The sequence below is a fragment of the Loxodonta africana genome, chromosome 3 (assembly GCF_030014295.1).
Source record: "Loxodonta africana isolate mLoxAfr1 chromosome 3, mLoxAfr1.hap2, whole genome shotgun sequence".
Taxonomy (NCBI): domain Eukaryota; kingdom Metazoa; phylum Chordata; class Mammalia; order Proboscidea; family Elephantidae; genus Loxodonta; species Loxodonta africana.
The window spans coordinates 1,680,935-1,707,386 of NC_087344.1; the positions used below are offsets into that span (position 1 = coordinate 1,680,935).

Consider the following 26,452-nt stretch of genomic DNA (forward strand, 5'->3'; position numbering starts at 1 on the left):
CAGGGAGGAGATGTCCTTACCTCTCTCCCAGCTTCTGGGGCTGCGGCGATCCTTGGCATTCTGTGGCTTGTGGACGGATCGTCATGTGGTGTCCCCTGTGTGGCCCTGTCCCCATGTCTGTCCTTCCCTTTTATTAGACAGCACTCATAGTCTCAGGGGACATCTAGGTCTATTGGCATAACATAGTTCATAAGGAAAATGTTCTACACCCTACTTTGGTGAGTAGCGTCTGGGGTCTTAAAAGCTTGCGAGCAGCCATCCAGGATACATCTATTGGTCCCATCCCATTCAAAGAAAAGGAGAATGAAGAAAACCAAAGACACAAGGAAAATATTAGCCCAAAGGACTACAGGGCCCCATGAACCACAGCCTCCACCAGCCTGAGCCCAGAACGACATGGTGCCTGGCTACCACCACCGACTGCTCTGACAGGGATCACGACTGAGAGCCCCGGACCGAGCAGGAGAAAAACGTAGATCGAAACTCAAATCCACAAAAAAAGACCATACTTACTGGTCTGACAGAGACTGGAGGAACCCTCGAGGCTAAGGCCCCCAGACACCCTGCTAACTCAGAAGTGAAGCCATTCCCGACGCCCACTTTTCGGAAAAAGATTAGACAGGCCTTTGTTTATAAAACAAAAACGAGCACATGTGAGGAACGTGCTTCTGAGTTCAAGTACACGAGAGCAAATGGGCAACACCTGCCCCAAAGCAAAGACGAGAAGGCAGGAAGGGACAGGAAAACTGGATGAATGCACACGGGGAATCCCGGGTAGAGAGAGGGAGAGTGCTGACACATTGCAGGGATTGCAACCAACGTCACAGAATAATAATATGTGTATACGTTTTTGAATGACAAACTAACTTGACCTGTACATATAAAATGTTAAAAAAGCGGGGGATTAGAACCCACCCTAGTCCAGTATGACCTCGTTTAAGTTAACAACCACAAAAGAGAAATCCTATTCCCAGCATGGTCACGGAGGTACAGGGGTAGGACTTCAGCGTCTCTCTTTGGAGACACAATTCAATCCAAAACTTGTGGGTTTGTGAGTGATCATTTGCGCGTGACTCTTGAGAGTAGGAAAAAGCAGTTGCCTTCAAGTCGATTCCAACCTCTAGTGACCCCAACTGTGTCAGAGTAGGGCTGTTTTCCGTGGCTGATATTTCAGAAGCAGATTGCCAGGCCTTTTTCCAAGGCACCTCTGCCCGGACTTGAACCTCCAGCCTTTCAGTTACAGCTGAGTACGTTCACTGTTTGCACCACCCAGGGCCTCCCTGGATTGTAGAATGCACCTTCTATTCAGTCTCCCTCCCCCGTCAAATGGACGAAGGAGCAAACCCAGAGTCCTCATCAGTGGTGAGTGAACCTTCCACAGGGTTTGTCCCCAGGAGCCCTGTTTTCTGGGGACCTTCCCAGGAGCTCAAAGCTGACTTCTCAAGGCTGTAGGAAAGCTGCCTCAGTGGTTTCTCGTCCTCAGATACAGAGACGGAACGGCCCAGTGACCAGCACGTCTGTGCTGAAGTTCAGAGACAGAGGCCCCACGGCCACCCGGGAGTCTGAGAGCTCCCTCTTCCCATTGCCCTGTTTACCTGGACACTTCCCGGGCATTGCCCCAGTTTGGAACAGGTGTGTCGTGCTCACCTGTGTAACTGTCCCCATGGCTGGGGACTGGCTGTCCCAGCGTCCTGCTGCAGACTCTGCCATCGGGAGCTCTCCTGCCGGGTGGGTGCTTGTTACCCATGCTGTCCAGGAAACATTCCCACCAGGTGAATCCTCGTCCGTGGGATGGTGCAGGAAAGTTCAGGCAGATCCTACCAGTCTTCCTGTTGGAAGCGCTCAGCAGGCTTCACTCCCGGCAGCGACAGCAGCAGGCCCGGCCCTTGCCTGGTGTCCACTACCACCTCCATCTCCTCCGGTCTGACCAGAAAACCCGCTGTGACTGCCAGAGTTCCTGTTTCCTTACCAGGACTGCAGAGTCCTCAGGTGGGGCAAACCTAGCTCCAAATTTAGCTCTGCTCCTGTCTGCAATGTTGGTGGTTGGAGTCCACCCAGGCGTGCCTTGGAAGAAAGGCCTGGCAATCTACTTTCAAAATCAGCCATTGAAAACCCTGCAGAGCCTGCGTCTGCTCTGACTTGCGCGGGGTCTGCATGAGGAGTCAACGAGATGGCAACTGGCTTTTTTGAAAAATAGGACTGAGATTAAGCCTCTTTGCCCACGTTTATTGACCTTTTGTATTTTTTTCTTACAGGTATATCTCTAACGTTGATTTATCAGCCTTATCAAGTAAATTAGCTCTATATCATATGTGTTGCAAAAATTTTAGTTATTCTATTTTAAATTTATTCTATTAGTATATTTATCATTCTTTTAGTTATTCTATACTATTTTATGTTAATTTTATTCTATGTTATTGGTTTTAATTTGTATTATATATTCTATTTGATTTTATTTATATTTAATTTATTATTTTAATTATTCAATTTAATTTTAATTTATTCTATTTTTACTTTATTTCATTTAATCTATTTTATTCAATTTCTTCTGCTTATTTTATTTTAGTTAATTTATCCTATTTAAATTTTAATTTATTTAGTCTATTTTAGTTAATTTAATTTTTATTCTATTTTAGTATTTTTAATTCTAATCTATTTAGTGTTATTTATTTTATTTTACTTTATTTCATTTTTATTTACTTATTGTATTAATTTAATTTATTTTCTGAATTTAGTATATTTATCTCACTTTATATACTCAATATTTAATTCATTTTAATTATTTATTGTTTTGTTTTACTTAACTAATTCCATTTTATTTATTTATTCTGTTTTGGTTAATTTGTTTTCTATTTATTCAATTTTGTTTTACTTATTTTATTCTATTTTAGGTAATTTATCTTATTAATTATTCTATTTTATTTTTTAACATCTATTTTATGTTATTTTATTTATTATATTTCTTCAATGTTTAATTTAATGTATTCAATTTTTATTCTATTCTACTTATCTCAATAATTTAATTTGAACTCATTCCACTTAAATTTTACTTGTATTCAACTTATTAAATTACCTTAATTTATTTTATATTTATTGTATTTCATTCATTTTCTTTTATTTTTAAAATTTTTGTATTTTCTGTTTTGAATTGGCCAACGCTCTCTTTCTTCTCTTTTCTTTAAGAGCCTGGGCAGACTGCCACTCACAGCAGGTACAGAGAGAACTTCAGCTGGCCAGTCTTTGCCCAAATCTCCTCCTTTGGGGAGCTCCTTGCTGTGTCCTTCATGTCCCTGGAAAGGCGCAGGCTCACATCCCACACCTGTCCCCCTTCCCTGTAGTAGCGGGCTCCCTCGTTGGCCCAGAGCACTGGCCCAGGTGCTGGGTCCCAGGTTCTGCACAGGGCCCCTCCCTGAGGCTGGCCGCAGCCCAGGGGGCCATGCAGAGTCTGGGGGGTGGCTGCAAGGAGAGAGCACCACACAGGCAGCAAGCACTCAAGGGCTTGAAGAAGAACCCACAAGGAACCCCGTTTTTGCAAGAGCAAAGGGAGGTGTTTGGGGACCAGCAGGCGACAAGGCCAGCTGGAGGGCTCTGCCATGGGGGGGCTGCATTGCCCCGCTGTATCCATCCCCTGCCCACCTTCCTCAACCCCTCTGTCAAGCCCTTCTCAGCCAACACTCTCCTCGCCCCCCTCTGGAGACAATGTCTGTAAATCCCATCAGTCCAGGAAGAAACACACAATTGCTTCCTGGAGGCAGCTTCCTCCACACCCCTGTAGGCCATGATGGAGACCATGTGTTTTGGACGTTTCACGACTTCCAAACACAAACTCGCAGTTCCAACTACTTTACAAGTGGGTCCCCAAAGGAGTTCCTGGGGTGCTATAACAACGTCCACCTACTGGGCGGCCTGTGACAACAGATACGTATTGTCTCAGGGTTTTGGAGGCTGCAAGTCCGAATTCAGGGTGTCAGCAGGGCCAAGCTCTGTCCAAAGCTACTAGGTGAGGATCCTTCCTCATCTCTTCCAGCTTCTGGTGGCCTTTGGTGTTCCTTGGTGTGTGGCTGTGTCTCCACGGGGCCGTCTTCCCCTGTGTCTCTCTGTCTCTTCCTCTTGAATAAGGACACCACTCAGATCCGCCCTGCTCCAGTATGACCAAGCCCAGGCCCACTGCCGTTGAGTTGATTCCGACTCATAGCAGCCCTATAGAATAAACTGCCCCATAGGGCTTCCAAGTTTCTAATCTTTATGGGGAGCCCTGGTGGCGCAGTGCTTAAGGGCTTGGCTGCTGACCAAAACGTCCGCAGTTTGAATCCACCAGCTGCTCCTTGGAAACCCAATGGGACAGTTCTACTCTGTCCTATAGGGTACTATGAATCAGAATCAACTTGATGGCAATGAGTTTTTTTTAATCTTTAGGGAAGCAGACTGCCGTGTCTTTCTCCCGAGAAGCGACTAGTGGGTTTGAACCACTGACCTTTCAGTTAGCAGCCCAGTGCTTTAACCACTGTGCCACCAGAGCTCCTCACTCCAGTATGACCTCATGTTTACTGATACCATCGTCAAAGACCCTATTCCAAACAAGATCACGTTCCCAGGCACAGGGGTTAAAACGGTAGCATATCTTTTGGAGGGACACATTTCAATTCATAACCCTTGATGAGAGTCCCAACATGAGAAGCCAAGAGTGTGGGAGGCCAAGACCTCACCCAGCTCTGTAGCCCACTGCGGGCTGTTCTTACCCCTGTGCCACAGATGAGCAAACTGAGTGAACTGGAAACCAGGATCAAGACCCTGGTCGTCTGAGTGCCCCCTCCCTGCTCTCCCATTTCGCGACTATGGAAATCACTGAGAAGAGTCTGTGGGCCACCTTCCAGGAAAGATGTGAAACTCATTCATTGGCCCAAATCCACGTGTCTACTGGACCAAGAAGGTCACAGTGCACACAGTGTTCTAAGCAGCTCTTTCCCCTTAATGAGTATCTCAGGGGCTGTCCCTACCAGATGGACATCGATCCTGCCGCCTCATGACCACAGGCTTCCCCCATTCCCAGGCTGCCACGTCTCTTTGGAAGGTTACCTGTGACTTGAGCCAGCACCTGCCCCTGGCTATCTCCTGGTTTCCGGCCATTTTGCCAGCATCAATAGGGCTGCAATGACCATTCTTGGCAAATGGCTGGACAAAGCTCCACAAGTGTGTTCACAGGCAAATTTCTAGTGGTGGAATTATGCTGCTGTCATTGTGTGACCCCGTGTGACAGCGTAGAACTACCCATAGGGTTTCCGAGGATGAAATCTTCACGGGAGCAGACGTGGGGCAGCCGGCGGATTTGAACTACCCACCTTTCTGTTCGCAGCTGAGCACTTTAACCACTGTGCCACCAGGGAATCAACTCAATGGCAATGGGTTTATTCTTTACCGAAGTAGATCATCAGGTCTTTATCGCAGAGGCGCCGGTGGGTTCAAACCTCTTGCCTTTCAGTTAGCAGCTAAGCTCTTCTCATTGTTCCACCCTAACCTGTTGGGATTATAGGGCCGTGGATATGGATAGCTGCGGCACAGAGACCCTCATTCGATCTGCAACGACGCCTATTTCCTGGTACTTATGCCTTCCTGAGGAGCCCTGGTGGTGCAGTGGTTAAGTGCTCAGCTGCTAACCAAAAGGTCAATGGTGTGACCCACCAGTTGCTCTGCAGGAGAGAGGTGTGGCAGTCTGCTTCCATAAAGATTACAGCCTTGGAAACCCTATGGGGTAGTTCTGCTCTGTCCTACAGGGTCGCTATAAGTTGGAATCAACTTGACAGCAGTGGGTTTTATGCCTTCCTGTAATCCCCTCCCTTTGAGTTGGGGCAGAACCTGTTACTTGCTTCTAGCCAATAGAATATAGCAAAGGTAATGAGATGTCCCCCCATCCCAACCTCCTCAGCCCTGTCTGTCCCTTTGTCATACTGTGGGGGCTTGCATGTTGCTGTGATGCTCGACGCTATGCCACTGCTATTTCAAACACCAGCAGGGTCATCCACGGTGGAAAGGTTTCAGCAGAGCTTCCAGACTAAGATAGACTAGGAAGAAAGCCCTGGCAATCTACGTCCAAAAACCAGCCAATGAAAATCCTATGAAGCACAGAATATCGTAATATTCGACTCCGTCACTTTCCTCTTGTCCTTAAAGCAGACATCGCCAGTCAAATCCAGAGGCGCTGGGAGGAAGTCCGTCTGGCAGCTCAGACCACATCCGATCCCATCCTTAGATGGACAAGGAGGCTGAGACCCAGTGACCCGCCAACGGGTAACTCTGGGGCACAGCCCCTACCCTCACCCACCACTCCTGGGAATTTCGTTTCCTGGGAGTTAGCTTCACACCACTTGTTCCTGGAGCGGATTCAGGGTCACATGCATCTTCAGCCCTGGATGTGAGTCACTTGACCCCTGCACTTGACCATGACCGTGAGATGATGACTGATGCCCCCTTGGAGGCCCGAAGTTGGGCGCAGAGCCCCAGCAGGCGGGAAAGCCCTTTGTAATTGGAGTCGTCCTGGGTGCCGTGGCCTCTTGGGCCTGAGGGTTTGGCCCAGCTCGTGGACAGCTGTCACCCAGCCTCAGCGTCTCCTCCACAGCTCCCGGCTCTCCGAGAGTGACAACTGATGTGGCAGACTTAGTCACAGGCCCTGTGCTGGACCCTGTCCCAGGGCGGAGGGACCTCGGCCTGTGTAGCCACTGGGACTGGGCTGGAGGTGCTGGCCCCCCGCCCCCGAAAGAACACCTGGAGGCAGCACTGCCCGCCAGTTCAGGGTGGCTGTGTTGAAGGTTTGAATCCAGGTGACAGTGGTAGGCAAGTCACTTCACTTCTCCAAACCTCTGCAAAATGGGAAATACACAGGTCAGAGCCCCTTCCTGTGGGGGGAGAGGCCTGGCTCGAGGGAGCACTAAGTCAATTCAATTCAACTCCATTCAACACATGTCAACTGAGCAGTTCAGGTTTGTGCCTGGATCGGCACTGGACTGTCCTCAGGGTCCCTCCAAAACCAAACCCAAACCCACTGCCTGTCGGTCGTTTGCCGACTTTTTGCTTAGCAGCCGAGCTCAGGGTCCCTCCACGGAAGTTAAACCATTTGCCGTTGAGTTAGCCTTGACCCGTGGGTGGCCCAGTGTGTGTCAGAGTAGAACTATCCTCCACAGGGTTTTCAATGGGTTATTGTTTGGAAGTAGAGTGCCAGGCCTTTCTTCTGAGGCACCTGGGTGGATTTGAATCACCGACCTTTTGTTTAGTAGCCCAGCACTTACCTATTTGTGCCACCCAGTGTGTCCCCCGTGCAGGTGGAGACAGATGGAAATGTCTCCTTGAAGAATTTGGGAACAGAACAGAAGGGAGTGCTTCCTGTCTGTCTCCTTCCCTGCCTCACAGCTGTTTGGGATTTTTTGGGGGCACCCTGGTGCACAGTGTTTAAGCACTCAGCTGCTAACAGAAAGGTGCGTGGTTCGAATCCACCATCCACTCCGTGGGAGAAAGATGTGGCAGTCTGTCTTCCGTAAAAATTACAGCCCTGGAAACCCCATGAGGCCGTTCTCCTCTATCCTGTAGGGTTGCTGTGAGTTGGAATCAACTCCACAATAGTAGGTTTGGTTTTTCGTTTGGGATATCGCTTTACTTTCTTGGGGCGAAGCAGCAATGGGGAGACCAGCTCATCGTTTTTTCAACGCTCGTATTATTTTACTGAAAGTTTTGAAGGGGCAGTTTCTCACGCTCACCTTTCTCAAACAGCGTCTCCACAAAGCCAAAAGGAGTGAGGACAAGTGGCCCATGTTTGAAGTGGCGTATAAATGAGGAAGCACCGAAGCCATTTCAATTTTTAGAGAACTCAAGTGATTAGAGGGAAATATGGTCATCTGAGGCAGAAGTTTCCATGCTGGTAATTTTTCATTCAGTAATTCACGGATTCCTACAATATACCCGTGGGGGTCTTGTTCGCCCCAATTTACAGACGAAGAGAAGAGAACCAGAGAGGGTAAGTGGTCACACAGCATCTGGCTGGCATAACCGCAGGGTTGGCCTCACTTTACCTGTTCTTTCAGCTGCAGGAGCTGCCCCACCTTTTACAATGCAAAACGCACTGGAGGAGATGCCTGCTGTCCTCCCGGGGGCTCGAGTGCCTGAAAGCTGACTTCCCTCAACGCCAAGAATGGAAAAGACTAAGAGAGAGGAGAAAAGGAAGTCCGAGCGGACACAACCCCGAGTTCCCAGCACCTGTGAGGTCCGTGGCATTTACTCATTTCACTGCCATCAGGGAAGGGAGGAGGGTACAGTGCCGAAGACCAACATGGCTCAGGCTTCCTCTGCCACATTGCTGCTGAACAAGACCTAGAACCTGCCTCTCCAAGGGCTTGCTGTTGTTGGGTGCCACTGAGTCAATTCTGACTCATAACGACCCCACATGACAAATTAGAGCTTCCCCATAGGGCTTTCTGGACAGTAATCATTATGGGAACAGATCCCCAGGTCTTTCTCCCTTGGAGCTGCTGGGTCGGTTCAAACCACTGACCTTTCTATTTGCAGCTGAGGGCTGAACTGTTGTGTGACCAGGGTTCCTTTGCACGGGCTTAGTTTGTCCCTAAAATGTGTCAGCCTTCACATTCCAGTTTAATTCTACCCCCCCGAGCCCTGCCTTTTTTTGGCAGCCCTATCCAGCTACAGTACGGCAGCACTATAAGGAAAGTCCGAGATACTTTCCTATCTTCTCCCATCCAGCTTTCAGCTCTTAGGGGTCACCCTGCCCAACCATCCAGCCCAAGGAGTGACCTACCCTCAGCCACCCTGTCATGCTCCACCCCATAACACTGTCTGAAATCATTTTGTCCATTGTCCTGTTCCCCCAGCCCCCCAGGACTGAGGACTCTCTGGGAGATGGTGCCAAGAGACTAGCTTACTGTTCTATTCTTAAAGACATTGGCAGGCACTTAATAAATATTTGAATTGCTATGATTCCTCCAGCTTTAAAGACCGGGAGGCCATGAGCGTTTCTGCCCTTCCGCTCCCAGGCCCTGTCCTGGTAGAGCAGAGCCTCATGTGTGGGGCCTTGGCCAGTCACCCCCTCCCCAGGGTCCCTCCTCAGTCACGGAGCGAGTCTAACGATGTATGAGCAAGTACTTTGAGAAGCACAGTTATGGAGCGTCCATTGTGGGCCAGGTCCTGTACTTGGCACCAGAGACCCAGCAGACCACTGACCGGGTGCCTCGGGTGCTGCATCTCGAACATGGCACCCTGCAGGGGCCGATGTCGCTCCCTGTGCCAGGACCCTCTCCTTGGTCTTGCGTATGTCACGATCCTGACAAGCCCACCAGCACCGTATTTTAGAATCATCTCCCCCTCCTGGGTCATGAAACCCAAAAACCAGCGGCCGTGGAGTGGCCTCAACTCGTGGTGACCCTATGTGTGCAGACTACGACTGTGTTCCACAGGGTTTTCAGTGGCTGATTTTTTTCAGAAGATCACCAGAAGATTCTTGTGAGGCACCTCTGGGTGGACTTGAACCTCCATCCTTCCAGTTAGCGTTCACTGTTTGCACCATCCGAAATAAAAAAAAACCAGTTACCCTTGGGTCAGCCCCGACTCACGGGATCCCATGTGTGCAGAACTGTGCTCCCTGAGGTTTTCAATAAAGGCGCCCCGGTTACCCAATGGTTAAACACTCGGCTGCCGACGGAAACCTTGGCTTTGAACCCACCCAACAGCTCCCATAGACTACAGCCTAGAAAACCCCCACGGGGCACTTCTACTCTGTCACATGGGGTCGCTATGAGTTGGCATCGACGTGATGGCCCCCAACGGCACTCAACACCAGGGTTGTCCAGGGCTGATTTTCAGGCGTAGATCGTCAGGTCTTCATTCCGAGGCGCCTCCGGGTAGACTCGAACCTCCAACCTTTTGGTCAGCAGCCTGGCCATGATACTCAGGTGAAAAATTTCTCTTGGCCGTAAGCCACGGCACTGCATTGGACCACGGCGTTCCGCAGCCTGTCGTTGCAACGTTGATGGAGGCCCCACTGCTTCCCACTCGGGGTCCCCAGCCTCCCTCGGGCGCCCACGGAGCCGCGCCACGCACAACCCCGCCCCGTGGTGACGTCAGGTGGCGAGACCATGACGCCACACATGCGGTGGCTGGGCGGTGGCGCAAGGGCGACCGGCCACGCGTCGCCATAGCAACGGCGGGGCGGGGCCAGGCGGGCACCGGAAGCCCCGCCCCTCGAGCGTAAGAGCCGTTTGGCTCCTTCCGCGATCGCACGTCTCCTGGGGCCCCGCGGGCAGGGGCTCTGCGGCCCCGGAGCGGCCATAAAGCGCGGCAGCTGTCGCGCGGAGCGCCCGATGCCGCAAAGCGGGCGGCGGGCCGACGCGCTGCACCGCCGCCTGGCGCGGCCCCGCCCCGCGCTGTGACGTTACGGCCCCGCGCGCGCCCAGCCCGGCGCACGGCGGCTGCGCTGTGCGCGCGTCGCGGCCGCCGCCCCCAGGCCGACGCTGGCGGCGTAAGGCGCGCGGGCCCTCGGCGGCGGCGCTCGAGACGCGGTGCGGAGCCGGGCGGCGGGGACGCGGCCCCCGCCCCGAACATGCGGAGGCCGGCCGAGGCGGCGGCGGCACGGGAGCGGGGGCCCGAGCGGGCGCCGGAGCCGGAGCGGGAGCGGGAGCTGGGCCCGGAGCGCAGGGCCGCGGCGCGCTGCTGAGGCGAGTCGGGGCCGCCGAGCGCGGCTGGCCGGGGCCACGGCGGAGGCCGAGAGGTAAGGACGCGCGCTCGCCGCGGACGCGCGCCCGGCCCCGGGACCGAGGGTGGCCACCCCGGCGCCCCACCCCGCGAACCCCACGGTCCAGGCCCTTCCCCCTCCGAGTCCGGGCTTCAGACCCCCGTCCCCTGCTGCGTTCACCCCCGTGGTCCGGACCCCCGCCCCCTGCTCCGTTCACCCCGGTGGTCCAGACCCCCGCCCCCTGCTCCGTTCACCCCCGTGGTCCGGACCCCCGCCCCCTGCTCCGTTCACCCCCGTGGTCCAGACCCCCGCCCCCTGCTCCGTTCACCCCCGTGGTCCAGACCCCCGTCCCCTGCTGCGTTCACCCCCGTGGTCCGGACCCCCGCCCCCTGCTCCGTTCACCCCGGTGGTCCAGACCCCCGCCCCCTGCTCCGTTCACCCCCGTGGTCCGGACCCCCGTTCCCTGCTCCGTTCACCCCCGTGGTCCCGACCCCCGCCCCCTGCTCCGTTCACCCCGGTGGTCCGGACCCCCGCCCCCTGCTCCGTTCACCCCCGTGGTCCCGACCCCCGCCCCCTGCTCCGTTCACCCCGGTGGTCCGGACCCCCGTCCCCTGCTCCGTTCACCCCGGTGATGCGGACCCCCGTCCCCTGCTCCGTTCACCCCCGCAGTCCGGACCCCCATCCCCCACTCCACACATAAGTTCTCCAGTTCAGACCCCCGTCCCCTGCTCTGTTCACCCCCGTGGTCCGGGCCCCCGTCCCCTGCTCTGTTCACCCCCGTCGTCCGGACCCCCGTCCCCTGCTCCGTTCACCCCCGTGGTCCGGACCCCCGTTTCCTGCTCCGTTCACCCCCGTGGTCCGGACCCCCGTCCCGTGTCCCCTGCTGCGTTCACCCCGGTGGTCCAGATCCCCGCCCCCTAGTTCAGACCCCAGCTCCCCAGTCCACACACCCGTGCCTCGCTTAGTCCCATCTCCTGAATCGCTACTCCAGACCCGCCGCCCTCAGTGAGCCTTACCGACCCCCATAGTTCAGGCTCCCTGTCCACCACCTTCATGGACGGCCCACTCCAGCCCTGTCCCCACTGACGCTCCCACCCCAGGTCCAGCCGCCCCCACTGGTCCTGCCACTGCAAACATTGTCGTCCCCCCGCCCCGCCCCCCCGCTCCCCGTCCTGCTGCCCAGCTCTGACCCTCATACTCCAGACCGATGTTTCCACTGACTCCCCCAGTCCAGGTCCAGGCGGCTCTACTGTCCACTTGGTGTGGCATCACGTCCCCCCTCCACTCCCTCTGATACTGAAGCCCACCCCCCTCCCCGTCCACCTGGCCCCACCTGGTCCCTTCCCCCTCCGGCAGCCCTGCCTGCCGCACACGGCGCACTCTCGCCCCTCTTGGGCCCTGGGACTCTTGAGGACGGGGCGAGGGCGACTTGGGGTGGGGACGGGGTCCCGCGAGCGGGTGGGTCGGGTGGACCTGTTGCGGCGCTGCTCGGGAACTCCCGGCTCTCTGCGGCCGCGCCGCCCCTTCCGTCCTGGCCACCGGCTTTGTTTTCCGGAAACACCGGATCCGGGCGGGCCACTGCGCTGGGCCTGGCGACACGCTCGCTCCTCGCGCGCCCCGAGTTTGCTTTGGGGAGGACGTTGTTACACCTCTTTCCGGCAGCATTATGTGCAGGAGGGGGTCCCTCCACGGTGCACCCCATCAGTGCAGGCGGTTGGATGGTCATCCTTGAGGCTGCAGCTCTGGGGGGCCTGGATCTCCACCCCCAGGAAAGGCTCAGTGAGGGGTGGGAGTCGATCAGGCCTCAGCCTAGGGGAAATCAAGGGGAAACGCAACGGTGGGGTGGGGGCGCGCGTGCAGGGGTGTGGGGTGGCGGTGGCGCCGGGAAATCCCCAGGGCGGAGGGCGGGGGCACCTGCTGCTCCAAGAGCTGACTTCGGGGCCCACAGGCTCCAAGGGGAAGTCGTTTTCCGTTGCCTCTGCTCCGTGAGGGCTGGAGGGGCCCTGCGGATGGAGGCTGCTGGGGGCCAGTGGGGTGGGGACTGGCGGCCCCAGTGGAGGGGCAGGTATATTTCAGCCAGCGTTCACCAGGTGGAGGTGAGGGGCTGGGGTGAGAGTGAGGCCTGCAAGTGCTGGCCGCACTCCCACCTCCCGTTTCTCTAGAGCACCTTAGGGAGAGGGTGGGTACAGGGCTGTGGGTCCTCACATCCAACAGGGCCACACTGCTGAGAGGGCAGGACTTTGCAGGCTTTTCCTTAGTTGTCTGAAGGTTCTGTAATTACATGGTGGTGACTTGAATGTTGCAGGAGGAAGCAAGTGAGGCCTTTTTAAGTGGAGTGCTTTAGTGTCTGTGGTCTGTGCTTGGGGACACCCGTAAGCACATTGCTCTGGGAGGCCAGCCGTCCAAGTAGTGAGGTTGTGCCTATTCCAGACCACCTGTGCATTGACAGGTGGGCAGGCATACCCCTCTAGAGGGGCCTGGGGCCTGGCCTCCTTGGGCACTGGCCGTGTCCACACAGGGACCTGGACCAAGGCCGTACTTCAGGACAGTTGGCACTGTCCTGGCCGTGGCCAAGTGCTCCCCTCAGTTGTGGTGGGTGTGGTCCACGTTTTGCAGGCACTGTCCCCACAATCTGCTGTGGACCCCGAAAACCCAGAGGGGCAGGATGAGCCCTGCCCCACAGGAGCCTGCTCCACGGAGGCCTCGGGGCAGTGGAGCCCAGCGGAGGGGTGGGGGCTCACTGGGTTGGCAATGGCAGCGAGGCGGGCAGCGTAGGCTCTCCTGTGTCCAGCCCCCTGTCCTATGTCCTGGCGGGTTTGGCTGATGCCGTGTGGGATGCTCACTGTGCCCATTAGAGGAGGCGGAGTCCTAGGGATGGGGCACCCAGTGGTGCCAAAACAGATGGAGTGAAGACTGCGACGTCTACAGAGGTCTGGGGGCTGGGAAGGCCCACCTGACAGCTGCTCTGTGTACCCCCGTCACCATGAGGGCCCTGCTGCAGCCGCTGTGGTCTATAGCCTGGGAGCCCGGCTGAGAGCCCAATTCACAGATGACGAATCCAGGCTGGGACTCATGGGCCCCAGGAGCTGGGCCGGGTGCCTGTTTCACGGATAACAAGTCCAGGCTGAGACTCTCGGGCCAGGGGGACCTGGGGTTTGGCCTGTGGCCTGACTCACCTGAGCCTTTCACTCTCCGTGGGGGGCGGGGCGGGATGTCTCGTCTTCCGGCTGAGGAGTCTCCTCGAGTCCTGTCCAGGTACCCTGTGCATGGACACACCTGCCCAGGCAATGCTGCACCCTGATCCCTCTCTCGAAGCCTGTTCAGGAGTGGCAGGGCCGCACCCTAGGCTGGGGTAGAGTTGGGGATATGCATTGGATGGGCCTCGGGAGAACCCCAGCGCACAGTTTCTAACCACAAATGCAGGAAAGTGCACCTGAAACATTTCTGTGGCCCTGTGCATGAGGTTTGAGGAGGGCCTGCTGGCTTCTTGGTCCCTGACTTGATGACACTTGGGCCTGGCGTCGGGGGCGGTGAAGACATGATGCTCAGTGCAGCCCAGCCTCTGTGGTCACTTCTGCACAGGGTGCTCCACACACCGTATCTTTGCTTGCTCTGGTCCCCTTCCTCCCCTCTCTGCCCTGTGTCCCCACCCCCTGTACCTTGTCACCCTGCCCCCGGCACCAGATAGTGGGCACAGGGTGTCATGGGCTGTTGACTGTGGCAACAGGGGCCGGGGATGTCCTCCATGCTTCCTGCCACCTTCTCTGTCACCCGAACGGCAGCTGTAATCAGAAGTCTCGGCTCATTTTTTAAATAATTCAGGTTCTGCCCAGCACCTTCTAACATCTTCTCGTTTTTCCTGGTGTCGCCTCACCAGTGTTGCTTCCCTGGGGTCCTGTCGGTCTGAGCGTGTCTCCTCACAGGCAAGACAAGCACTGAGGGGAGCGCTTTAGCTGATATGGGTGCTTAGGCCGAGTGGAGACCCTGCCTCGGCCCTGCAGCGGCTGCTGGCATGAGGACAGTGCCACCCCGCAGCTCCTCACAGTTGCTAATGCAAAGTGTACGCAGGGTTCTTTGGGGGTGCCTGGAGTGGGGGGTCCCTGAGAGCCTGACACCAGGAGAGAAGGAAGCAGACCATCGTGTGAACAGTATCACGTTGTCAGAGTTTTCCGATTCTGTGTCTGCAAACTCTGCAGCTCACCAAGATTCACCTATGACCCCAAAATCCCCCCACATGGTGCTCTCATGGTCCTTTGTGGACAGAGAGGCAAAAAATTTGAATCACCCACCATGTGTCTTTCCAGCTGAGGTCAAACAAAGCTGCTGTTAGGATTGATTTGTGTCTCCAAAAGACACACTGAAGCCCTTACCCCAGTACTGTGAGTGCAACCTTGTTTGGGGAGACAGAGCTTTTCTCAAGGCTGTGATCCATTAAGGAGGCCGTGCTGGAATAGGATGGGGCTGATGCCAGCTGGGAGATCATAAAAGGGAGGGACAGACAGTCGCAGGCTGGGAAGACACCATATGGGAACCCGTCTGCAAGCCAAGGACGCCACGGATGGTCTGGGCCACCAGAGCTGGAAGAGACCAGGAAGGATCCCTACAGCCTGCGGTGGGAGCACCGAGTGCCCACACCCTGACCCCAGACTCCTGGCCTCCAGAGCTGAGAGAGGGTGGATCTATTCTCTAGGGCCGCCCACACTATGTTTGTGTCACGGCAGCCCAAGGGGATGGAGACATGGGCGTGGTGTTCACGACACTTTATGGAACATCACTACCACCAGCAGCAGGATCCCTGTGCTTATGGACATATTTTCCTTCCTCAAGGTCCGTGCTTCTGTGCCCTGTACACAGATGCTCCACGTGCAGCCCAGCATCCACTGTCCCCGCCGCCCCTACCCTGCTGTCATTCCATCGCGTCCTGCCCCTTAGTCCTCCATCCTGTTCCTCTTCTGGGTGTCCCCACGTCCTCTGCTCGGGGGAGCACACTGCACATCAGTGACAGGCCCGGGGCTCCCCAGTGCGGGGCTGGGCTCCCATCCCTGGGTCACGGCAGGGGGGTCAGGGGAGGTAGAAACAGATAAAAACCCACTGCTGTGGAGTTGACCCCGATCGTGGCGACCCCATGTGTGTCAGAATAGAAGGGTGCCCTGTAGGATTTTCAATGGCCAGTTGTTTAGAAGCAGATCGTCAGAGCTTTCTTCTGAGATGCCATCGCGTGGGCTCGAACCCCTCTCTCCCTGGTGAGGACTCCTCTAGAGAATTTCCCACCAGCCCGCACCTACATCCAGGAGTTAGAGCTGAAGGGGCCTCCGGGTACCGATGCCAGGCTCCCGGGGCAGCCCGCACCTGGGCTCAGGAAGCACGGTCTGGCCCAGGAGCTGGGCATCCTGTTGGGAGGGGTCTCAGAAAGGAGGCAGGGCGCGTCCTTCTCCAGCCTTGCCCCCTTCCATCGTGGCGACACACAGGTGTATGGGATGCTGGGCAGTGTCTCCTCTGGTCCCTGTGGGACAGCTGCAGCGGTGTTGGTGGCATCTCTGGAGATTTGTCCTTCTCTGTGTGGTGTCTGGCTCCGTTCCTGTGCCATGATGCAGGACCCCAGGCTCACAGCTGCCCCGGCTTGGCCCCTGAAGACTGTGCATGCAGCCTCCTGGTCCTGTTTTCCAGCCCTTGGAGGCCTCAGAGGGAGGATTGAGACCTGGCCTTCTGGTTACCTGCTGGCTCCCCAAGCCCGGGAGGCTGGTCCTCCCTTTCAGACTCCTGCCTGGAGCCTCCAGAGGCTGGAGCCCTGCTGGCCTTGAGGCTGCTGCCCACACAGAGAACCCTGTGCAGCCTGGTGGGTTGGGGGATGTGTCTTATCCGGCCACCTGGGGTCCTGTCACCTCTGAGGCCAGGTGAGCGCCTTGTTGGGGGTTTCCTGTTCCCCACCAGGTGGCCGAGGCTTCAGCAGGGACAGAGTGCTGCCTCCCCGTGCCTGCCCAGGCCTTGGACTCCCACTCTGTGAGGGTGACGAGTATTCAGGAGGGAAAGTGTGCTTGAGACCTCCAGACACTGCCCCACAGATACAGCATGAGCTACGTGGGAGAGTACAGGTAGCCCTGTGGCGGAATGGCAAGGTGGAGATAAGCACAGGTAACCGGCTTGTCTGGGAGCTAATCACGTCAACATGTAACCGGCGTAAGAGTCATGGATGCCGTAGTTTATTAGTTTTTTTAAATATTGAAGAAGAGCCAGGGGCTGTTGAGTTGGTCCTCATGCCTGATGACCCTACACATGTCAAAGTAAAACTGTGCTCCATACAATTTTCGGGGGCTGGTTTTTCTGAAGTAGATCTCCAGGCCTTTCTTCCAAGGTGTCTCTGGGTGGATTTGAACCTCCAACCTTTCAGTTAGCGGCCAAGCGTGTTCGCTGATTGTGTTATCCAGGGCACTTCTTTTCCATATTATCATTGTTAGGTGGATGCCGTCGAGTCGGTTCCCACTTAGTAGCGGTCCTTTGTAGGGTAGAACAAGATACTGCCCAGTCCTGCACCATTCTTACAGTCATTGTTATATTTGAGTCCACCATTGTACCTATTGTGTTAATCCATCTCATTGAGGGTCTTTCTCTTTTTAGCTGACCATCTGCTTCACCAAGCATGGTGTCCTTCTTCAGGGACTCATACTTCCTGATAACATGTCCAAGGTACGTGAGACAGAGTCTCACCATTCTTGCGTCTCAGGAGCCTTCTGGCGGCACTTCCGTAGTAAGGCTTTGAAATCTAGGTGTGTGGTTTACGCTGACAGGTCATCCCATTTGGATGCTGAGTTCTCATCAGAAATACCACGTTTCATAAACTTCCTATGGCTGAAAGGGGAGATGGACACTCACACGCCCAGTGTGTTCAGATGCACGAGCCGTAGTCCCGAGGCTGAGGCGGGTGTTCTGGTTTAAATTGAAATCAGTTAGAAGTCCAGGTGCAGCTTTTTGGGGCTGACGTGTCCACCCGCCTCGCCGGGCCTGAGCTGTGGCGTAGCTCCCATTACTGCCCAGGGCACTGTCGTGGGGCCCCGTGCGTATCACGAGCTGCCAGGAGCTGGGCAGAGACATCCCCTCCCCACTGATGTCCGTGGTGGCTTCCATGCCTGTGAGCCTCGGGGGGTGCCGTCCTGGGCACGGTGGGTGTGATGAGGGTCTTGAACTGCATCTGGCGTGGTCTCTGGGGGCAGTCGTGGCCCCCGGGGGCGGCGTGGGGATAGGCTGCAGCCCGCCGTCCCTGTGATGCCCTGTGGCACCCCCCACTTGCCTGAAGTGTCTGTGGGGGCGCTGCCCCGTCCAGTGGCACCGAGACAGTGCTCGAGACATGAGTCGCACAGCCTGAGGTGCTCTGGGTGCCTGTTTCACTGTGTGGTGCAGCCAACACTGCAGTCTACTTCCGGAACATTCCGCCCCCTGCCTGTCCACCGCCCTGGCCTTTGAAGCGGACCAGTCAGGCCTGGCTCCCTCCTGCTCTTTGGAGGAGAGTGGACTAGCCTTTCAGCACAGGGTCTGGTCTCCGTGGAAACTGACCAACAGCCTGGGATCCTGCCTCCTTGGCCCCATGGAACCTTCCAGGTGCCTCTGGCCTTGGGAGGCCAAAATAGAGCCCTGCCCTCTTGTTTGTGTAGGTACCCCTGGGTGGTGCAAACGGTTAAGCGCTCGGCTGGTGACCAAAGGGTTGGAGGTTTGTGTCCACCCAGAGGTGCCTCAGAAGACAGGCTTGGTGATCTACTTCCGAAAACTCAGCCATGGGAAGCCCTACGGGGCACAGTTCTACTCTGACACACGTGGGTCGCCACGAGTGCGGATTGACTACGCAGCAGCTGGTTTGGCGTTTGGCTTGGTTCTTGGTATTTTAAGTTGCAAAGCGATACACGCACATTGAAAATAACGTCACAGACACGCATACAAACCGAAAACCAAACCCAGTATTGTCGAGTCAATTCCAACTCATAGCGACGCTATAGGACAGAGTAGAACTGCACCATAGAGTTTCCAAGGAGCGCCTGGTGGATTCGAACTGCTGACCCTTTGGTTAGCAGCCGTAGCACTTAACCACTACGCCACCAGGGTTGACAAGCATAGAGAACTTTTTTAAAAAGTCACTCCCGGTCCAGGAGACAGCCGTCTGCCCTCTCCCCCATGTCTGAGATACTTGGAGGCGTTTCTGCACAGCCCACCGTGTTTGCCTCCCTGCTCCTCTGGGGCCTGGTTGTGGCGCCCCTTTTTGCAGGGACCCACAGGCCGGGTTCTGTCTGAGGAGGGTGGCATGGTGGCCTCAGATGATGTCATCCCCCACCAGTGGTGAGAGTCTGGGTGACGACTCAGCCTTCGGTCAGACAGGGATGACATGGTGTCTGGGGAGCCTGAGGGGACGGGGTTAGGCTGCTGTGCAGGGTCCCACCTGCGGCTTAGTGACACCTGGTGGCCCTGCTCACCCCCTTCCCACCCTGAAAGAACCTGCTGAAATCCCTGGTCATGTGGCAAGTCTGGCCGAAGGGGGAGAGGTGCACCTGGATGGAGGGGCTGCTGGTCCCTGGGGAGGGGCTGGGCCTCTGGGAGCTAATGGTGGCAGTGGGCCCGCTCAGCTCTGCTGCAGGGTGCTGGGCTGGGTAGGGATGCTCAGGGCCACCCACCCAGGAGCACATTGGCTCTGTGACGTCTGGGTGAATATAAGCACCCTATCTCTCCCATTCTGGCCCCCCAGACCCTCGCCAGGTGGGCTGCTTCCCTGGCGTTTGGGGGCTGGGCTGCTGCAGCTACCACCAGGGTCCTTCTGACAGTCTCCCGAAAAGAGGCGGCTGTGGGGGACCAGTCCATGGGTGGGAAGCCCTCGCTTCCCCAGGTCCCCAGGCAGCACGCGGCTCACCAGTCCTCACCCCTCACCTGCAAAGCTGATGGGCGAGGCGCTTCAGGGACTGAAGGGCAGGGTGAGAGCCCAATAACCCAGCCTGTCTTCTCGGGCTCCTCCTTGCCCCCTCTGCTGCGCGACCAGGCCCCCAGAGACCCTTGTGAACAGCCCTCTGCCCTTCCTTTTAGAACTTTCTGCACGCATCTGTGCAGACACGCGTCGTGTACACGTGGGCGAGGCTGTGACACACCCACCTGTAACAGGATGCTCTGGCGTTAGTTATCTACTAGTTCCTCTCTGTTGCAAATGACCTGTCTGGACATTACAGTGGTTTGTGCTGCGGCTGCGTTGAAGTGAATGGGACCCCCTTCCTGGTAGGCGTCCCCACAGGTTAGCACGGGGGAGAGCTTGTCAGGAAGCCTCCAGACATGGTCCAGTTCACCTGCCCACCGAGGGCTTCCCGTCCCCCTTGCCAGTACCAGGTGTGCACACGTGCACATGTCGACAGGAGCCCTGGTGGTCCAGTGGTGAGTGCTGGGCTGCTAACTGAAAGGCTGGCAGTTTGAACCTGCCCAGTGGCTCTGTGGGAGAAACACCTGGCGATCTGCGCCCACAAAGATCACAGCTCAGGAAACCCCATGGGACAGTTCTCTGCCACGTGGGTCGCCATGAGTTGGGATTGACGGCACACGACAACTGCACGTGTACTGAAACCCTCCGATGCTGGGGAACGTGGGGTGGTGTGCATGGTAGCGGGCCTGCCGTTGTCACAGCAGTTGGTTTTGCGCCCTCCCCGGGGACCAGCTGTGGCTCCCTGCTCCTTATGGCCGCCGTCTGTCCACCCTTCAGTGTGACGTGTCCGTGTGTCAGTGGTTTGGATGAGGGTGTGTGGACAGCACGTCTTCCCTGTCGCTGAACTCCTGCAGACAGCACGCACACACGCGTGCCCTCACGTGTCAGGTGATGTGGCGGTGAGGAAGGGCTGGGAAGGGGTGTCACCTGGAGATGTTTGTGCTGTGGGAGCCAGCTGCCCCCCAGGAACCCGGAACAGCCTGTGCAAAGGTCCTGAGGTGCCCCTGCCCTCCCAGTGTGGGCCCGAGTCATGGGGAGAGGGGGAGTATGGCAGATCATGTGGGATACCCGTGGGTGTGACCCCATTCCAGAGCCCACTGTGAAGGGAGGTGCAGAGCTGGGGCTGCTCCTGCCTGTGGCCTGGGAACTCTGGGCCTTGTTGGGTTCTGGCTGCCACCACAGGGGCAGGGGTCCCTATGGAAAGGGCCCCCTCTCCTGGGTCAGCCGTGGAGGCCTGAGTGTCTGGCTCGGCCTGTGTTGGGCAGTGGGTAGGTGGCTCCTGTTTGATCTGTGCTTGCTGAGACCCCTGGCCTGTGCCCGGGTCGGGCACCCACCCACTCCCTCCCTGATGAGCGACCATGAGGCCAAGGCAGTGGAGCCGTCGTAAATCCCGGCACAGAGGCTTGTTGCTTGTCAGAACCTGGGTCGTGGGTGGCATGTGTTCTGTGCATGGTGGGCGCCTGGTCTCCTGGGGCTGCTCACACAGGGCGTCCTCACACGTCTGCAGTCCCACTGACTGCCTGTGCACGGGAGTCTTGACTGCACCGCTGCCCCAGGCTCTGCCCCCGGCACTGCTGACACAGGGTCAGCTCATTGTCCAGGGGCTGTCCTGGGCATCCTGGGCACTGTGAGGCCTACCACGGGGTCGGGTCGTTCCCCGGGGGCCGTCCTGGGCACTGTGAGGCCCACCATGGGGTCGGGTCGTTCTCCGGGGGCCGTCCTGGGCACTGTGAGGCCTGCCACGGGGTCGGGTCGTTCTCCGGGGGCCGTCCTGGGCACTGTGAGGCCTACCATGGGGTCGGGTTGTTCTCCGGGGGCCGTCCTGGGCACTGTGAGGCCTGCCGCGGGCTGTAGCTCTGTGTCCCCCCCACACCCTAGCCCTGGCCTGGGGTGCTGCTGGTGAGGTCAGCATAAGAACTGTGACATCACTGAGTGGGGATGGCAGAGAAGGCCCCCCGCTGGGGGGGTGCTGACCTTGGGCCCGACAAGATGGAGGGTCCCCAAGAGGACACAGCAGGTAACCTGCTGATATGGGCGCAGGGGCGTGCAGCCCTGTCAGGGGCCGATCTGTGCACATGGCTCTTGTCATTGGGGCAGGCTGAGCCCGGGAAGGGGGCTGGCCCCTGGGTCAGTGTCAGCCATGACTGAGTGGCCTGCTGGCGTGGGGGGTGGGGCTGGGGAGATCCAGTGAGTGTGACGGTGGCAGTCTCCTCCCTGCGGCTTGCCCCGCCTCACTTCCCCCTGGCATCCTGGGCTGACCATGCAGGTGTGGGTGGAGGTGACCGCAGGCCTCTGCCCCTCCGTGGGTGCTGGTCACAGCCCGGGTGAATCAGTGTCTTTGTTCCCAATTCTCTTCTGTTGTACATGTGGCTCACTCTCCCCACACCCCCTCACCTCCTGGGGACGCCCCTGGGTGGGGGCAGTGCAGTCCAGGTGATGCCTGGCACTTGGGGTGCTTGTGCCGAAGCCGGCCACCTCCTGGAAGCATCTACCAAGCCCTCATGTTGCAGCGGGCAGGCAGCTCCACTGAGCCTGAGGCGGGGCAGGGCTGGTGGCCTGGCCCTGGTCTGGGGAGGGGGCGCGGGGCGTCCCTGGTAGGTCCAGGGTCTGTTGGGTGGCCTGGCTGGTGAAGGGCATCCCCGGTCCTGGCGTGTCCCCTCTGCTGAGCCACCTCAGTTCCCTGTTCATCTCCTGTCTAACTGGGCAGGTTCTCACCTCCGTCCTGACGAGAGACCCATGAGCACAAGGACAGCAGTGCAGACAGAGGGATACAGGCCTCATGCAGGGCCCCGAGTATGGGGTGGGCCTGGGCCTGGTCGGCCATGTGAGCGGACAGAGCCCCCCACAGGGTCTCTCTAGACTTGAGGAGAACACCTTTCCTGAGGCTGTGGGAGGTGATGGTCAGCCGCTCAGGAAATGCTTGATGGCACTGCTGTTGCTGTCTCCAGCCAGACCTGGCAGCGTTGGAGCTGCCGTCCCTGCCAGGACCAGCTCCCTTCGCCATGGCAGTGCCCGGCAGACCCGGCACAGAGGGCGTCCCGGCTGTGGTAGGCACAGGCCCCGGGCCCCCTGCTCTGAGTGGGCGTACACAGAAGACACGGCGAGCGGCTCTGGGACCAGCAGCCTCTCCTTGGGGTTGGTTGCCTCCACAGTCCAGGTCCAGAAAGCACCGTCAGTCGGGCCAGGAGGCACTTGGGACCCCGCTTGGGACTCACTGTGACCGTGAGGCCTGGAAGCAGAAGACGTAGCTGCTGAGAGGGAGAGAGACGGATGCACAGAGAGGCCTTGGTCTAACCGGCTATGCTTTCTGGAGCACACCGTTGTCATGAGAAGAGGTCCTTCCTCCAGACGTTCTTGAAGGAAGGAAAGTCAGAGTGGATCTGTTTGGGGAAGCCAGGGCACAGGGTTGACTGTTCCTGAGGGTCAAGCAGTAGGAGAGTTAGTGCTTCTAGAAGCAGGGGGGTGGGGCTGGGTGGTGCAAGGCAGCCCATGAGCTCCGTCACTTGCCTTCCTGGTGCACACCAGGGAGCTGTCCTTTGGTGCAGCCATGCCGGGGACTGGGCCCTGCCTGACGGAGTCACCACTGTTTCCCTGAGGACAGCTACGTGAAAAAGATGGATGATCACAAGTGCCGGCGAGGACGCGGGGAAGTCGTCCCACCCAGCAGTCCTGCTCCTATGTGTCTACCCAAGAGAAACGAAAACATGTCCAGGCAGAAACCTGCACGTGTGTTCATAGCAGCACGATTCGCAGGAGCCAGAAAGTGGACGCAACCGAGGTGTCCGTCAGCAGGTGATAGAGCGACATGGTGGCCTGTCCACATGATGGAGAGTCACTCGCCGCAGAGAGAGGTGAAGCTCTGCCTCCTGCTGTGACACAAGGCTGGCCATGTCCCTCCCTGGTGGGGTCTCAGGGGCTCTGCCCACAGGCAGGTGAGGCTTGTCTTGTGAGGGCTGGCAGGTGTGGCTGCCCTTCACACGGCCACCCAGCGGGGAGGGGCCAGGGGCCATGTGGAGCGTGCAGACGCATAGGAGCGCAGGTGCGGATTTCCTCAGTGAGGGCCTTGCTGCACACAGATGACGGTGCCGCGGATGACGCTTGTGAGCCGTGTTCTCGCTAGAGCGTCTTGGCTGGCTGCATCACCGTCCCCGCCGGGCAGCGGCCCACGGGCTTTTCTGCTAGAGCTGTTGAGTGAAGTAGCAGAGACGTGCCAGAGCCTTTCCTGCTGGTCATCGAGGTGACCAGTGGCTGGGCTGGGTCTCTGCTGAGGACAGTGACGGTGTCCTCACACGCAGGGGGACATCCTCCTCAGGCCAGGACGCTCTGAGGTGGTGACATGCCCCCTGACCAGTGAGCTGACCCTCCCCAGCAGACCCCATCAAGGAAGACCCCCAGGGGTCCTGTGGGGGCCCCAGCACCCACTGTCCTCCATGCGCATGGTTGGGAGAGGGGATGTGTTGCAGTGGGGCTCTCTGCACCTGGAGACCACATGCTGTGCAGCCCAGCTCCCAACCCCGGGGTGACCTGCGGCTGCTGCAGGTGCCCTCCGTGGGCCTGACCTGGTTTTCTCGGGCCAGGGTCCTCTGTCGGTGGTTGGGCCAAGAGCAGGCCATCTGCCTGCCATTGTTCGTCGGACCCAGGCTCCAAGCTCCCACCCCCTGTTCTCCAGGCACACTACATCCACAGCACACTCCTACAGTGTGTGTCCCCCCAGACATGGGCCCTGGGATTGGGCCCCCTGCAGGTGGGGGGATGGCTGGCGCGCATCTGGGTCCTCCTGCCGCCCTTCTCCCGAGGGCCTGGCTGCAGCCCCCGCGCCTCCTGATCTCAGGATGCTCTTGGCCTCGCCCTATGCATCGTCACGCCTGAGCCCATGCTGGGGGCAGCATGATCCTGTCCGCACGGGCCCCTCGAGCACGAGCAGCAGTGCCACCTAAAGCGGGTGCAGTTACACAAGACGTGTATCCTGTGCAGCTGTGCCCCGTGCGCCCGGAGGCCCCCCAGAGCCTGGACGAGGGTGCTGTGTCATGTGCATACTTCCAAAGCTCTTTCCAGAGCCACTGCCCGCTCCCTGCGATGTTGGCCCGAGGCAGGTCCTCCTGCCCTGTTGGCCTCGCGGCTGGTCAGAGGCAGCTCCTGCCCCCCAGGCAGCCAGGCGATGTTGCCAGCCTTGTGCCCTCCCTGATGACTGTGCCGTGGGGTCCCTGGCCTGCGGCCCACCCTAATCTGTGCCTGTTTCCCCACAGCTGGGAGCCGAAAGATTTAGGGCGACGGGACCTGCCAGCAGAATGCCTTCACCCTCTGAGCACGACCCCGAGGCCACCAGGATGAGCGCCGCGGCCGGGCTCTGGAGAGCCCCCCCATCACACTAGCTGGGCCGCGGGGCCTGCCCGCCTGTCTGCCCACCGCGGGCTGCGATGGTGTGCTAGCCAGCACCAAGCACCGCCACCTCAGGTTTCCGCAGGCTTGGGATTTGCACGGCAGAGTCACCGTGGAGAGGCCAGGGTACCACAAACTGATGGATTTTGACAAGAAAGGAGGGAAAGGGGAGTCGGAGGAGGCTCGGAGGATGTCCAAGGCTGGTGGCAGCCGGAGCAGCCACGGTGTCCGCGGCTCAGGGGCCAGCTCGGGGGTCCTGATGGTGGGCCCCAACTTCCGTGTCGGCAAGAAGATCGGCTGCGGGAACTTCGGGGAGCTCCGCCTGGGTGAGGCGTGGCCCTGTGCGGCTTGCGGCAGGGTGTGGGGAGGGCAGCCCCTCTGTGGAGAGCCAGCCCACTTGACCACCCCTCCTGCAGGTCCCTGGGGCACAGGGGTCTCCCTGACGGAGCTGTCTGCGGGTGGATTCCCTGAGGTTTTGGGAGGAGCGTGGGTACTCTGCCCCCTGGGGGTGGCTGTGAAGTCTCCACGAGGTGGTGTGGCTTCTCGGCCACGGGCCAGGGACAGGCAGGCAGCTGGAGCTGCAAAGCGCCTGGCTGAGCCTGTCTCCAAGTGCAGGCTGGCTGGTCTGCACGCTCTGTGACTCACCGCGAGGACAGGTCAAGGTCCCTGCCTGGAACCAGAGCCCGTGCCCTGTCTGGCTGGGACTAGGACCACAGGCCTCCTCGAGTCTGCTCGCCCACCGTGCGGGCCCCTCAGGCATGGTGCCGGCCAGGGCGTGTAGCCTCAGCCCTGTCTCTTTGGCCCAGGAAGCGGCAGTTGTAAGGGCCAAGGGCCCAAAAGCCATGTCTGCTGGTGGGCGGGACACGCAGGGCGGGTGGCGGGGTGGTCGCCTCAGACCCTGAGCCTGCTGGACAGTGTTGGGAGGTGTCCGCCCTGGGGAGACACGCCTCGGTGGAGCCCAAGGGTGGCCCAGTGGCTCAGCAGGGATGTGCAGTGCTGCGGGGACTTGAGGTGGTCTCCATGGCTCTGTTCTTGCACAGTGGGAGGTGGTGGCAGAGACAGGCAAGAGCGTCGCTTCCTTCTCACCTGGGTTCTTGCTCAGTACCTTTTCTCTGAGAGGACCTGTGTGTCCCTGCCCTTCCTTCCTGTGCGGTGGTCCCATCGTGGCCATCCCATGAGTGTGTGTGTCCCTTTTCCTGCTCAGCGTCTTCCGGATTGTTTCCAGATTTGGGCTGTAGTGAATAAAACTGCCCTGAGTTTTCTTCCGTATGGTGTTTTCACGAAAGTGTTGGGTCAGACAGCAGGCGTGTGCAACCTGATGGGGAAACGCCAGGCGGCCTTCCAGAGTCCTGGCACCATTTTAACTCCCACTGGCTGTGGCGAGAGCGGCGGTTTCCACTTGGTGG

General features: G+C 58.0%; 1 protein-coding gene across 3 annotated transcripts in view; it reads left to right on the forward strand.

Annotated features, from left to right (window-relative positions):
• Positions 1 to 10,663: 10,663 nt before the first annotated feature.
• The window catches only part of CSNK1G2 (casein kinase 1 gamma 2), a 33,530-nt gene continuing 17,741 nt past the window's right edge, over positions 10,664 to 26,452 (forward strand). For all 3 annotated transcript variants that reach the window (XM_064280139.1, XM_064280140.1, XM_064280141.1), the window contains exons 1-2: positions 10,664 to 10,762; positions 24,914 to 25,372. In XM_064280139.1, the coding sequence (XP_064136209.1) occupies positions 25,186 to 25,372 (187 nt within the window). In that variant the 5' untranslated portion in view covers positions 10,664 to 10,762; positions 24,914 to 25,185. The remainder of the gene's footprint in view (positions 10,763 to 24,913; positions 25,373 to 26,452) is intronic.